This window comes from Salminus brasiliensis, chromosome 6 (assembly GCF_030463535.1).
Source record: "Salminus brasiliensis chromosome 6, fSalBra1.hap2, whole genome shotgun sequence".
Classification (NCBI taxonomy): domain Eukaryota; kingdom Metazoa; phylum Chordata; class Actinopteri; order Characiformes; family Bryconidae; genus Salminus; species Salminus brasiliensis.
Window position 1 is genome coordinate 5,281,254 of NC_132883.1, and position 15,913 is coordinate 5,297,166.

Here is a 15,913-nt window from a genome sequence, read left to right on the forward strand (position 1 = left end):
GCATATCTTTTTTTTGTATGATAAAACATCACTATCTTTGGATGAACAGAGCTTTACTGACTGATTAGACTGCCTGTTATCAGCTGTGAGATAAACTGAAGCTGAAATCAGGGCCTTGAGCTATTGCTGAAATTCTGAGAAACGGACGACCCTCTGCTGTAACAGCCAGCTGATGATCCAGAGCTAATGTCTAACACACCTCGTTAGTCTGTCATAGCGTCTGTCCGCCTCGTGTTAAACGAGCTAACTCAGCCAGACAGCCGGAAACAGATGACCACAGTTAATTAATAGCAGCAGACAGAGGTGGAATGTCATACAGTGATCCCTTCCTTCGCTCTCTCTCTCTCTCTCTCTCTCTCTATGTCTCTCTCTATGTCTCTCTCTCTCAGGTGTGGTGCTCTGCATGTGGGGGATATTCTTTTGGCTATAGATGGGATGAGCACTGAACACTGTTCTTTAATGGAAGCTCAGCAGCTGCTGGCCAACTCCACCGACATCACCAAACTGGAGATACTGCCTTCACAACACAACCTACATGACACAGGTACACACACACACACACACACACAAACACACACACACACACAGTCTCTTTCTCCCTGTCTTTATCTCAAACCCGTGTCTGATTCACACTCTCTCTCTTCAACTGTGTTTCCCTCCCTGTTTAGCCCCCTTGTCTGTGTGTCTGTCTCTCACTCTTTCTCTCTTTCTCGCCATCCCTCACTCTCTCTCTTTCTCTCTCCTTTCTCTCCCTCTCTCCCTCCCCCCTTTCTCTTTGTCTCTCTGTCTCACTCTCCCTTTCTCTCTTTCTCTCTCTTTCTCTGCCCCCTCTCCCTATTCTCTCCATCTCTCTCTCTCTCTCTCGTTCTCATTTTCTCTCTTCCTCTCTCTTTTTCATCCCCTCTCTCTCCCTCTCTCCATCCCTCCATCTCTCTCTCTCCCTCTCTCCATCCCTCCATCTCTCTCTCTCTCTCTCTCTCTCCCTTTTTCTATTTCTCTCTCCTCCCTCACTCTCTCCCTTTCTCTCTGTCTCTCTCTCTCTGTCTCTCTCTCTCTCTCTGTCTCTCTCCCTCTCTCTCTGTCTCTCTCTCTCTCTCTGTCTCTCTCCCTCTCTCTCTGTCTCTCTCTCTCTCTGTCTCTCTCCCTCTCTCTCTGTCTCTCTCTCTCTCTCTGTCTCTCTCCCTCTGACCTTTCTGTTTGCTGAGTGGTTATAGGGGGAATGCTTTAGGGGTCTCTCTTGCACGTGCAGTGAATCATTCTTAATCTGCAGAACGCTGATGGCAAGACATCCCCTACCCTGCGGACACATACATGCCCGCACACACACAGACACACACACACACACATCTATACACATACAGACACACAGACAGACACACACACACAGGCACGTGCACAGGACTGCATGTAATGGCCCATTCTAAGCGAGTCTGCGGGTGCTGCTTTAGCACATTAGCAACTAAACGTCAGACGAGCCGCATTAAACCTGCTTTCCAGCAAACACACACCAACAGCACACACACAACGCAGACGCAGCTTCACACACTCTTCAGCGCTCTGTATGCGCTCTGCACTGTTGCTGTGTGTGTGGCTCCACATGAATGGTGGGGGGTAAATCTCTGTAATGCTCAGACGTCTGGCTAACACGTCTCAGCTAACACCTAAATCAGACATGAGGCTCCTCTGACACTGTTTACCACAAACACTGACAGATCTGACACACAGAGCACTGGGGTAACACTGTGACAGAGGGGAGTGTGTGCTAAGAGAGAAGAAGGAAATGAATGTAGGCAGAAAGATATAAGAGAGTGGTCCACGTGCAGACCACCATGTGATTGTTTGTACAGCGTTTGTATTTTGGCCCAAAACTGCTCCGACTGTAGCCAGCTGTGGCCAGTCATTGCGGTGATTCTGTGGGCCAGAACTAGTCTCGGTTGAGACTACAGTATGCTACAGTGTACTATAGTACACTATTTGGGTTCAGCGAAGAGAACAGAGGCGTTTCTCAGCATAGAGAACGTGAGCAACAGAGATGTTTAGAGATTTCCTGCTCGGCCACCGTGCAAGACCAAAAAATGTAATATTTCGCTGATGGAAGCTCAAAACAAGCAAAAGTGTCAAATCCAAAGTACTAATCCACCCTGCAGCAGAGCCATCGAGGCAGTTGGGATAAAATCCTAGGGTGGATTTCTACTTTGCAGAACTGAATTTGCCACATTTGCTTAAAAGTGAAGCTTTGTCCTTATGAAACACCAAGAGCTACTCAAGTGCTAATAGCGCCCCCTGTTGGAGAATCTTCTGCCTGCTAAACAACGCTTTCACTTTATTATCACTAAGCTATTAGCTAAAAACAAGGACTTAAAAAGGTGGCAAATCCAGGTCCAGAAAGTAATAATTCACCTTAGGATTTTGTTCCAACTGCCTGGGGGTGGATTTTTACTTTTGGTACCTGGGCTGCAGCAGAGCCACTCAGGCAGTTGGGATAAAATCCTAGGGTGGATTTCTACTTTGCAGACCTGAATTTGCCACATTTGCTCAAAAGTTAATCTTTGTCCTTATGAAACACCAAGAGCTACTTAAGTGCTAATAGCGCCCCCTGTTGGAGAATCTTCCACCTGCTAAACAACGCTTTCACTTTATTATCACTGAGCTATTAGCTGAAAACAAGGACTTAAAAGGAAAAGGTGGCAAATCCAGGTCCAGAAAGTAATAATCCACCCTAGGATTTTGTTCCAACTGCCTGGGTGGATTTTTACTTTTGGTACCTGGGCTGCAGCACAGCCACTCAGGCAGTTGGAATAAAATCCTGGATGGATTTTTACTTTGCGGACCTGAATTTGCTTACAAGTGAATCACCAAGAGCTACTCAAGTGCTAATAGCGCCCCCTGTTGGAGAATCTTCCGTCTGCTAAAGAATGCTTTCTTTTTGCTGATTATCACTGAACTATTGGCTGAAAACAAGGACTTAAAAAGCAAAGGTGGCAAATCCAGGTCCATATAATAATAATCTTATCCAATAATAATCCACCCTAAGATTTTGTTCCAACTGCCTGGGGTGGATTTTTACTTTCGGGACCTGGGCTCCAGCAGAGCCACTCAGGCAGTTGGAATAAAATCCTGGATGGATTTTTTACTTTGCGGACCTGAATTTTCCAGATTTGTGAATCTCTGTCTTTATGAAACACCAAGAGCTACTCAGGTGATAATAGCGCCCCCTGTTGGAGAATCATCTGCCTGCTAAACAGTGCTTTTTGAGCTACATACTTTTCACACTAACTAGACTAATCGTTTGCTCCTCACAAACACACTTACAACTACAATAAGTAGGCCACTTTTGGGAAAAGCAGAGAAGGCAGAGTTTCCCCACCTCAATCAGAAGCCAAATCTTTATTAGAACAGCTCATATGTTTGGAGCTCAGTTTGGTCTGCTTTTGGAGATGCCAGCACACGTGACAAAGTAGAAGACAAACTGGTGCCGTCGTGTGGAAATATCACATTTACGAGACGAGCACATGTCAACAACACTGTCAGGTTTCTCTGGTGGAAGATTCAGATTTGAGGGCGTCAGTACAGCTAAAACTAGCTCTGCGAATTCTATTGTAAACCGAATTACTCAGCAGCAGCACAGTGGCACTGCAGGCTGTTGGGCGTTTTTTTTTGTAATGGCACCCATACCACACTAAAAGCAACATAAAAAAAAACCTAAGCAAATATGACTATAACATCACTGTCTCACAAAAAACATGTATCTCCAAAACAGCAACTTTACATGAAAAGGAAAAAGCTCCTGAACTTTAATTGAAAGTTGTATTCCAAGTCATTTCGGAGCATTTCTATTGGTTCATTTACCATGAAATTTTGACCCAATGGAAAGAGCAGCTGACAGATCACATTATGTCTAGAAAAAAAAGTGAAAAGTGGGGATACATAGTGTTTGCATGACACCGTAGATGTGCTAGTGATGCCAAAATATTTGAAACAGAAGCAAAAAAGGACATATGAAAATGACTGTCATACTAAAGACCTCTAAATTCATAAGCAGAATCCTCAGATGTATTAATTAAAAATTGTCATTGTTTTTTTTCCAACTTAGAATAGAACAGTAAAATAAAATAAAGTGCAACAATACAAATTAACACCGAATTAAAGCAGAGGGGGGTATAAGGATATACATTTGGCAAGAAGCACACAGCAGATAGGCCTAAGTCAGGCCTATATGGTCACCATGCTAACAACAAACACAGTGATTTCACAGTGAGTTCAGGACACAAACTAACAACCTAAAAACCCATTGTACTCTGAGTATTTGATTCAGATGAATGATTGGGGGTTTAATTGAGCTCTGTGCTTTGCTGCAGTATCAGAAAAAGATTTAGGCTGAAAAGAAAGCAACAGCAACCAAGTAGGCCTCAGGCTCCATGGGGGCAGAAAACGAGCTGAAGTACTGAAACCAGGGAGTGTATTTCACAAAGCAGGATTGGTCATTTAGCTGAGGAACTGCCAAAAAGTTCAGTACTGCTTAATAGGATCATCCCTCAGCTCTTCTCCTGTTGGATAGGCTCAACTTTTGGCCTAAATCTTGCTTTGTGACCCCAGATAGCTTAATAATATGAGCAAAATGTCCTTAATAGCCAATCCCCACTGGCGGACGTGGTCTGCTTAATATATGGACCGTCTCTTGGTTAATTAAGGCTCATTAGTGTCTCCCTCTCCAAACCCCGCCCCCTCTCCTAACCCCTCCCCCCAATCTCTCTGTTTTCTCTGTAGTGTTTTTATCCTCTTTTAAGCAATCAGAGACGGTTTTAAAAATGCATTTCTCTCCACTGCTCTCAGCTTTATCCAAGCTAGCGAGCAAATGTAAGCAAAAGAGAGAGAGAGAGAGAGAGAGAGACTGACTGACTGACTGACTGACTGACTGACTGGGATGTGTGTGTAGAACATGTGTCTGTTAGCTGGTAGCCTGTAGCCAAACAGCCATGGTAATGTCACTGATCACTGAGCCAATGTGGAAAATCTCCCCAAACCTTTTCCCGGGGGTCTTTAGCATGAGCCGAGTGCGCTGTGTGCTCTTCCTCTGGGTGGTCTTGGTTTCTGTGTGTTCTGCTGTGTGTTTCCTGGCTTGTGCAGTCATGTTTTTGTCTCTGTGTGTGTGTGTTTGGCTGCAGTGCGTGTCCAGAGGAGTAGTCAGCGTCAGTGGGACTCCAGTGTGAACTACCTCAGCTCCCCCCCTCCACCCCACCACAGCAAAACCCCCCCAGCCTGGAACAACACCACCCCTACACACTCCCACTGCAGATGTGAGTCTTGTGAGTGTATGTTGTGTGCAGCTGGGCATATGTGTCTGTGTGCAAATACAGGTGTGTACAGCGCTTATGCAAGTGTGTATGGATACATGGATCTGTGCATGCATATGCAGATAGGTGTGAGCAGTGTGTGTATATGTGCATGCATGCATATGCAAACATGAGAGGTGTGTGTGTGTGTATGCAAATGTGAGAAGGCTGTGTGTATCTGTATGCATGCTACTATATAACTGTGTGCATGCAGATGTAAGGGGTCCTGTATCTACATGCATGCATATGCAGATATGCAGTGTGGTTGTGTGTGTATATATGCAAATGTGAGTAGGCCGTGTGTGTGTGTGTGCGTGTGTGTGTGTGTGTGTGTGTGTGTGTGTGTGTGTGTGTGTGCGCAGATGGAGATGCAATTAGGCCTGTATGTTTTTATACCTGTGTGAAGAACATTTAAAGGTATAAAGATCCTTCAACTTAAGGTTCTTCACACTCACTCACATCTCTATAACAATTATAGTTCTTTATGGAACCAATAGTGCTTACTTTGAAGCATCATCGTCTTTAAGAGCTGGAGATACAGGGTTTTTGTCTGACAGTAATGAAGTATTGACAGTGTTTGCTGATCTTTATTAAATAAGTGTGTGTGTGTGTATGTGTGTGTATGTGTGTATGTGTGTGTGTGTGTGTGTGTGTGTGTGTGTGTGTGTGTGTGTGTTTCTTCTATTCTACAGCGGTGGCATCAGGCAGCTCATCTCAAACATCAGGTTTTCACAGTTATAGCTGTGGCTCTGCGTATCCAGCCACGTATCCATGCAACACACTGCCCCCGTACCCCTCCAGCCCCCGCAGCACCACCACCAAGAGGAGGCACCAGAGAAAGGACCACAAGAGCTCCTGTAAGAGAGGATGCTTTATTTCTCAACTCAGCTCATCCATATGACACTCAACCTGTTAGAGCATGCTTAAACCACACACACACACAACACACATTCAATCCTGTCATCACTGTTGGATCAACATATTTTATCTAAAATAATGTCTTTTTATTTTATTTATACAGACACTATTTGGACAAAAGTATTGGGACATCTGCTTACTGTTTTTTTTTTTCTAAATCAAGGGTATTAAAAATAATATTTTGCTTTTGTTTGAGTAACTGTCTCTACTGTCCAGGGAAGAAGGCTTTCTACTAGATACAGGAGCATTGCTGCAAGGATTTGATTGCATTTAGCAACAACTAAGCATTAGTATGGTCAGAATGTTGGATGATCACCACCCCACCTCATCATCCCAACTTAAACCAAAAGTATTGGATGGAGCACCATCCATCATTTCAGAGAACACAGTTCTTCCACTGCCCACAGCTCAATGCTGGGGGGCTTTGTACCCTCGCTAGCCCAAGTCTGGCATTAGGAAGCAATAGATTCATGTTTATCTGCTCCAGAGGGTACTTCTTTGCAGGGACTAGACAAGCTGTGTCTGTGTGTGTTTGCACATCTGTGTCAGCAATGCAAAAAAAGCATTGAAAATTAGTTTTAAAAAAAAGAAATACAAGGTTTGGTTCAGCCAGTGACAATATAATAATAATAATAATAATAATAATACACATATTTTATCTGTGTGCACCTGGAATGGCCAATATGGCAAAGATGTAATTTCATGAGACAGCATTTATTGTAATATTTTGCTCTGTAAGCTTTAAGACTAGCCAGATAAAAAAACAGTATTAAAATGTAACACTATATATATATATATATATATATATATATATATATATATATATATATATATATGAAAATTTATTATTTTGTTAATTAATTAATCTGTGAACACTATAGGCAGGGGCAATATGGCAAAAAATGTAATATTATGATACTACCATATACAATATGTATCACATTTTGGCTGGACATGTAAAACATTTATAAAAACTAATAAAATCATATAGGAGTAATAAAAACACTGCTTAAACAGGCTCTTACATACATACAGTGCAGTGTTCCTTCAGTACTGACATTATCTATGATATGGTTTAAAAAGGTATTGGTGATATTCCTTATATTCATTAGACGAAGTATTAAAATAATGTACATTCAATTCTTTAAATATACATATATTTTATAACATTATTTTAATATAATCATTCATTTAATCATTTTAATAATTTCAATAACAAAGTATATTTAGTAGTTTAATAATAAATAAAAAGAACAATACATAATATATCGCATAATGAGGTGGATTATGTAATCTGTATAAAGTCTGGAAAACATTCATGTATTCATATATTCTCTGCTCTCTCTCCAACCCTGTCTCTCTGCAGTGTCTCTGTCCTCCAGTACGGTGGGTGTTGGTGGTCAGGTGGTTCACATAGAGGTCAGCGAGGTGGTGTTGAGGGGTGATCCGCTCACTGGGTTTGGCCTGCAGCTGCAAGGTGGAGTGTTTGCTACTGAGCCGCTGTCCGCACCAGCCTGCATACGCTTCATAGAGCCAGACACGCCCGCCGAAAGGTGAATCCTTATATACACGTTTGTGTTGATGCTGACAAATGTATGGAATTACAATTAGTGGTTCCTGACCAAGCAATCCATCACAGCCATACATGTGTGTGAACAGTGAAGTTATAGACCCTGTTTACACCTGGTCACTTCATGCGTCTTAGATATCAGGGTTATATCTGGATAAGGTCAAACTTCATAAAAATGCAAATGTGTTCACACCCTCAAGACTCCAGATTTAAACCAGATACAAATCCAATCATCCAAACCACTTCAGGAGGAGGTCTGAGACGCATGTGACCCACATGTTATAGCAGTCTAAACCTCCACCCTCAGTATCCGCAGGTCTCCTGCCCTCTGAGCACATTTAAACAATGCAGGATAGAGGGTTGAAGAGGAGGGGCTTAGTGAGAAGTGGGCAAGGTAGAAAGCAGCCAATCAGGTGCTTTTCTGCTATCTACGTTGTCATGGCAACTAGTAGGCACCTGGCACACAGCACCTCTCAGACCTATTTTTTCATCATTAATTGAAGCGGCGTTACAGACACAGCAAAGGGGAATTGTCAACCTCTAGGGGGCGCAATAGCCAGGTGTGAAATTGTAAAAAATGCAATTTATCAGCATAAAATGTTTTTTGGGGGTTTATTTTGGACAAATCACTTGTTGAAGCAAACATGCTACAATGGGTCTGTGTGTGATGTTTGTAAATAAATAAATAAAATTGGTTTGGCAGCTGAGATAGAGCAAATATTCTGGTGATCCGAAGACTGGGAAAGACTGTTACAGCTGGGAACTAAACTAAAGTGATTTGTTTATTATTGATTAATGATTCAGGATATCTGAACACATACTGTGTTTTATGGAGCTTTTCTGTTCATGCTCCAGAATGGACACCATAGCAAGATATGCTGCTAGGCCTGGTCTAAATAACCCCTTTCTGTTGAATCTCTATTCTGATCAACAGCCATCTGAAGTGCATTACACACCAATTAGAGTAGTAATGAATACACAACACACACAGCCAGCAAGAACTGGAGCTGCACATTTCATTTAACAAGCAAAATGAGTGTGTGTGTGTGTGTGTGTGTGTGTGTGTGTGTGTGTGTGTGTGTGTGTGTGTGTGTGTGTGTGTGTGTGTGTGAGATGTGCAATGGCCTCTGCTCCTGTCAACTGCCATTAGAAAATGCTCATGATTGGACAGATGAACACATATGTGGCATTATGTACACATGGGCACAAATGCTCTCTCATCTGCATTTTGTGTGTCAGAGGGCATTGAGGTTGATTGGACCCCAGTAGTGAGGTTTGCTGTGGCTAGAAGGTGAAAGCAGTATGTCTTTGCTATCATAACGACGGGAAAACTACGTCTTACGCTGCTCGAAACGTGCAAAGGGCATGAACTCATTTTCTTAATTATTCATGGGTGTGTTTTGGGCATAACTGGCAATACGCCAATTGGCGGATTGCTATTTCAATGGCGTATTGCGCGCAGTCTGGGAAGGCGTGCTGAAGCGGTGGAGCTCCTCTCTTTTAGATTAATGTCATTTTATTTTGTATTTATTGTTTATTGTTGATAAATATTGTTGTCCAAGATTTGCATAGCTTCCAACTGGCCGCACTATGGGTTCGTGCACTGCTGCGGGTCCATGTGTTCGCAACAAGCGGGGGTGTACGAGCGTTGGCCACACAATTCACTGCCAAGATAGCAATGAACGTCTGACCTGAACACACCTCATTTCGAGACCACCACACCCATCAATGTAGATATATTTGTAAGCACTGTTGCTATTTAAACGTTTCAGGCGGAAGCGTGAAAATAGACTGTAGACGGGATGTAAGATAGCAATGAGCATCGTGACGCGACTAATGCAGAGTGTAAATTGGGGGCTAAATCTGAGAAAATGCTGCAGACATTGAATGCTACGAAATGGGAACTGAATGGCAGATTTCTTAAAGTAGTTCTGTGACTGGTAGAGCTAGGCTGCTGGGTGGGTTGTAAATGTTTAAACCCGGGCAGAAAAAAACACCTCTATGATAAAGCTAACCAAGCTTGACCATTATACATTAAACACAGATATTAAAGCTTATATCAAGCTCATTTGTTCATATTAATGTAAGGTTAAACAGCCTGGCCAGCTCAAGTCTTAACCTGACTCAAGCTGGTCAAGCTAAACCATTAAACTCAAACAAAACATACCCTATGCCAGTTAAGACCTAAGCTGGTCCACTAGTTTAATTTATAATGGTTTAACTGGCCTACAAGCATGACTTCCCTTGACCAACTTGGTCAACTCAGCTAGTTGACCTGCATGATAATCATCACCAACCTGGACGCCCAGCCTGAAAGACTGTCATTCAGGTCATGTTTCGTAGCATCCAATGTCAACAACGTTTTCTCAGATTTAGCATTTTTCTGTTTTGTAGCCAGCCAGATTTGAATCATTCATGGCTAAGTTGGGTGACCAACACAACCAACCTGGTAAACTAAGCTGGACGCCCAGCTTGACCGTACACTTTGCTGGTCAAGAGCTGGTTAACCAGCTAAATTACCAGCATAGGGTTTGTTTTCGTCTGGATGCCCAGCTTTTCCACCCCCTTGACCATCAAAGACCAGCTTAGACTATTTGAAACCAGCAAAAGCTGCAATTTTTCTACCAAGAGCTACCATTTTTTTTATTTCTGTTAGTTACCAGTTACAGTACTGCTCATATTCACAGTCAGTGATTTATCTAGAACACCTGTAAGACTTTGGGTGAATCTACAGTGAGAATCTATGGCTTTACAATCTAGAGCTTTAGCCTCCTTTTGAAGGCTATTCTTTCTCAAGGCTATTCTGTAGTCAACTCAGACTACTTTATTTACATTCACTTCCTTTTGTAGGCAAAATGATATGATTGTGGTGTTGTATTGGACTGGCTTTGTCTTCATTAGTAGCTAATGTTAACATGTATATCCCTCATTTGATCTGGATTATCTGTTCTATGTAAACTGGCATCCCATCAGGGCAGGAGCAATAGGTTAACCTGGCCTTGTTAATACTGTAAAAGGTCCTGCAGTGCATTTTCTGCTTTACTTTAGGACTATGTCAGACTTTTGTTTTTTTAATGATGACATGCTCTTGTTTATTTAATTAGTCAGGTTGAACTGGTTTACTGTCTTTACTGGTTTAGTGGATCTACTGGTATGTGGAGCTCCACCTTATGGCCTATGGTTGATAATTTAGGGGACGAGTTTCTAATAAAGTGGATGAGTGTGAGTGAGTGTATCTGTTGTCCTGATTGCTTTTGTAGGTGTGGGGTGCTGCAGGTTGGGGACAGAATTCTGTCCATAAATGGCATTCCCACTGAGGACGGAACACTAGAAGAGGCCAATCAGCTTCTCCGAGATGCAGCTCTGGCCAATAAGGTCACTCTAGAAGTAGAGTTTGATGTTGCAGGTATGTGAAGACCAGTGCTGAATATAGTAGTGTTTTCTCTAATTATTTTAATTACTTAATTTACTTTAATTAATTAGTTTATTTATTTTATTGTATTTATTTTACCTAAAATGTGTTCAATCACCTGCTTAACACAAAATTGGATGTCCAAATGGACAAAAACTAAAATATATATATATATACACACACACATACATACATACATATATGTACATATATTAGGACCAGTCTGGTCACAGTTTGGACACACCTGGTTGAATGTGTGCTGATCATGCTGTGTGTGTGTGTGTGTGTGTGTGTGTGTGTGTGTGTGTGTGTGTGTGTGTGTGTGTGTGTGTGTGTGTGTGTGTGTGTGTGTGTGTGTGTGTGTGTGTGTGTGTGTGTGTGTGTGTGTGTGTGTGTGGAAATACCTCATGCAACTATAGTACCAAACCATGAAACTATAGTGCAGTCATTTAGCATGACATATATGTGTGTATGTGTGTGTGTGTATTGTGTGTATCTTTCTAAATACATTATAACTGTTCTATGTAAGGTATGTACAGTCATTGTTCTGCCTTATTTGTATTCTCTCTCTGTCAGAATCAGTCATCCCCAGTAGCGGTACGTTTCAAGTGAAGTTGCCAAAGAGGCGTGGGGTGGAGTTGGGCATTACTATAAGCGGTGAGTAATGACCAAGTGGTGGCGCTGTTGCTTAAAGGCACACGGCATACAGCATTGGTCAGTTCTGTAAACATGAAGTTGACTGGGCAGATTCAGAAGTAAACGGAGTTCCAGCCTTTTCAGGTATCCAGTGATGTCTTGTAACATTGTCTTGCTCTTTTGGAACACAACAGCAAGCAAGAAGCCAAGCAGGCCTCTGATCATCTCTGAGATTAGGAGAGGCAGCATTGCTCACAGGTAAAGCTATGTTGTATTTATATAACTATTTCAAATGTATTCATGTACAGTTACGTAGAATCTGAATTTAAAATATATGTATTGTGTGTGTGTGTGTGTGTGTATGTATGTATGTATGTGCGTGCTCAGAACAGGTACTTTGGAGCCTGGTGACCGGTTGCTGGCCATAGATAATGTGAAGCTGGAGCACTGTGGAATGGAGGAGGCGATGGCCATTCTCCAGCAGGCCGAGGACATGGTCAGGCTGCGCATTCAGAAGGACGAGGACAACCTAGGTGTGTGGTGCTCTCACATTCTTCTTGTTCTGGTAAAGTGTGTGTGTGTGTGTGTGTGTTATTGTTTTCTTAATTTAGCTGCTCACATGGCGAGTCTGAGATTTTCTTGATGTGTCCTTAGAATGCACGGGCAGTTCAGTGGCCTCCTCAAATCCTCACTGGATCCCTCATTTAAATGCTTCCACAATTTTATACCCATGACTCACAGAAAGATCCCGTTTCTCCTCAACAGCACACATCACCACTCTGTGTCCATCAACACCACACACACAACCCTGTTGCCTGATTATTGATAATGCAGCTCATCCGTCCGTCCACCCTGGATAACCTGAAACATGATGGATTCATTATACAGTGAGTCCAAGAAGTATTTGATCCCTTGCTGATTTTCTTCGTTGGCCCACTAATAAAGACATGATCATTCTATACTTTTAATGGTAGATGTATTCTTACATGGAGAGACAGATTATTAAAAAGAAAATCCAGAAAATAAATCTAAGGAATATATATTAATTGATTTGTATTTCATGGAGTGAAATAAGTATTTGATCCCTTAGTATTCATTAGCAGTTCTGGCTTTTACAGACCAGTTAGACACTCCCAATCAACTTGTTACCTGACCTGAAGCCACCTGTTCTCACTAATCACTTGTGTGAAAAACACCTGTCCACAGAATCAGACAGATCACACAGATTTCAAGTCTCCAACATGGGTAAAACCAAAGAGCTGTCACAGGACCTCAGAGTCAGAATTGTTGACCTTCACAAAGCTGGAATGGGCTACAAAAAGATTAGTAAGGTGTTGGATGTGAAAGTAACAACTATTGGTGCAATTATCAGAAAGTTTAAAGAGTATAACATGACAATCAACAGACCTCGGCCCGGTGCTCCAAAGAAGATTTCGCCTCGTGGGGTGGCAATGATGCTGAGAACAGTCAGAAATCGTCCTGCAACCACTCGGCAGGAGTTAGCAAATGACCTGAAGGCAGCTGGGACCACAGTTTGCAAGGAAACAATTGGCAACACTTTGCGCAACAATGGATTCACATCCTGCAGTGCCCGAAAGGTACCCCTGCTGAAGAGAGCACATGTGGAGGCGCGCCTCAAGTATGCCAATGATCATTTGAAAGATGAACCAAGTTATTGGGAGAAGGTTTTGTGGTCAGACGAGACCAAAATTGAACTTTTTGGCCTCAACTCCACCCGCCATGTGTGGAGGAAGAAAAATGCTGCCTATGACCCCAAGAACACTGTGCCCACCGTCAAGCATGGAGGTGGAAGCATAATGTTTTGGGGGTGTTTCTCTGCCAAGGGTACAGGGCTACTTCACCGCATCACTGGGAAGATGGATGGAGCCATGTACCGCACAATCCTGAGGGACAACCTCCTCCCCTCTGCCAGGGATCTGAAAATGGGCCGTGGTTGGGTCTTCCAACATGATAACGACCCTAAACATACAGCAAAGGCAACAAAGGATTGGCTCAAGAAAAATCACATTAAGGTCATGGAGTGGCCCAGCCAGTCGCCAGACCTCAATCCGATCGAAAATCTATGGAGGGAGCTGAAGGTCAGAGTTGCCAAGCGACAGCCCACCAACCTTCATGATTTAGAGAGGATCTGCAAAGAAGAGTGGGCCAAAATTCCCCCTGGTGTGTGTGCTAAACTTGTGGTTAACTACAACAAACGTCTCACCGCTGTGCTTGCAAACAAAGGCTTTGCCACTAAGTATTGAGTGTGTTTGGCAAGAGGGATCAAATACTTATTTTCCTCATTGAAATACAAATTAATTAAAATATATTCTTTAAAATTATATTCTGGATTTTTGTCTTGATATTCTGTCTCTCCATGTTAGAATATATCTACCATTAAAAGTGCAGAAGGATAGTGTCTTTATTAGTGGGCAAACAAAGAAAATCAGCAAGGGATCAAATACTTCTTGGACTCACTGTATATAACTCTAAAATCCTAAATAATAGGTTATGGATTATTGCACATTTACCTTCCAGTCTTATCCAGTCTTAACAATAAATGTACAATACCAATCAAAAGTTTTAAAACACCATCCATCATAAAAGAAGAAAAGCAGGCTTACCTGGGCCATGCAGCACTGTGAGTGGACTACTAAACAAATGGGACATTCTAAACTTTTGACTAGTAGTTTATGTATGTATGTGTGTGTGTGTGTGTGTGTGTGTGTGTGTGTGTGTGTGTGTGTGTGTGTGTGTGTTTGTGTTTATTAGATGAGCTGGAGTCGTCTGGCTCTGTGATTTTCACAGTAGAACTGAAGAGACACGGAGGTCCTCTGGGAATCACCATCTCCGGCACTGAGGAACCTTTCAACCCCATCCTCATCTCCAGTCTGACCCGAAACGGTCTTGCACACAGGTAAAAAAGAAAAACACACATGCAAACATGCACACACAGGATGTGCCTGAGGGCCTTCTGCTATTGCTGCTACTATTTATATTTCTCCCATATGTCTCTGAATGAAAGCTCACAGTTTCCCCACTGGTGGAGCTGTTTGCCATCTGACACCGAACCAAACTCTCTGCTGGCTCACATATGACATCTAGTGGACAGTCTGAGAAATGTCCCTCAGTAGAGTTTTAGTATACAGCATCATCCTGAAGATGCAGGAAGACAAAAACTCCATTATTATTATTATTATTATTATTATTATTATTGGATTACTTTTCAGGAATTATTCAGTTATATAACTGCATCATTAGAGACATTAGATCCACCATAGAATCTCAGATTTCCCCACAACAAAGTTATTGTAGTGCAACTCAGATTAGTTTTTAAAAACAGGTTGACTACATGTAAGATAAGATAAGATAAGATCCTAAGTCCTTTATTAGTCCCGCAGTGGGGAAATTCCCAGTGTAACAGCAGAAAGGGTAGTATGTGATGGTAGTATTTTGGTAGTATTTTAAAAACACTGATTTAGGGCTGGTGGAAGGGGTGCAAACAAGCTTAGAAACAGACCTTCACAGGCTTCCAGTACATTTTAAGAAAAACACAAAATTTTTGATGCCTTTTTATTATTTGTAGGTAATATTTTCTTTCGTATGTATTCATACACAGGACTGCATCTACGTTTTAGGCACGAATTTAGAATGAAAAGATCTGAGCAGTATGTGTTTTATTTGCTCAGTAAAACACTACTATTAGAATCAGTACAACTAATATTCATGTACAAAGTCATGGTTCTCCATCACTGTGTTCATCATTAGAACGTCTCCAAAGTTCTTCTCTCTCATGGAGTCTAGTATTATTTAGAGTTCTCCTCAGACCAACACCTGGTTTGGTGGTAAATCACACATCCTGAACACATCCTCCACGCTGTGCTGGCTGGACTGGGGGGCGTCCAGGAGAAACCTGGAGGAACCGAGCTCTGTTCTTCAGACTAGCTCTCAGACAAGATCTCACTACTTTCTTCAGAATAAGAAGCTCTTGTTTCTCCTTTTTACTGGATTTATGTTTACCTGCATCTGAGATCTGGAGCTTCT

The 15,913-nt window shown here is 42.2% G+C and overlaps 1 protein-coding gene across 3 annotated transcripts in view; it reads left to right on the forward strand.

The window, feature by feature from the left end:
- Positions 1–15,913, forward strand: part of grip2a (glutamate receptor interacting protein 2a) — a 53,914-nt gene that overhangs the window by 28,118 nt on the left and 9,883 nt on the right. For 2 of the 3 annotated variants that reach the window (XM_072681424.1, XM_072681425.1), the window contains exons 9-17: positions 390–544; positions 5,166–5,297; positions 6,026–6,190; positions 7,618–7,804; positions 11,082–11,227; positions 11,810–11,890; positions 12,064–12,127; positions 12,257–12,402; positions 14,642–14,786. In XM_072681424.1, coding sequence (XP_072537525.1) covers positions 390–544; positions 5,166–5,297; positions 6,026–6,190; positions 7,618–7,804; positions 11,082–11,227; positions 11,810–11,890; positions 12,064–12,127; positions 12,257–12,402; positions 14,642–14,786 — 1,221 coding nt within the window. The remainder of the gene's footprint in view (positions 1–389; positions 545–5,165; positions 5,298–6,025; positions 6,191–7,617; positions 7,805–11,081; positions 11,228–11,809; positions 11,891–12,063; positions 12,128–12,256; positions 12,403–14,641; positions 14,787–15,913) is intronic. The other variant, XM_072681426.1, reaches the window with a different exon arrangement.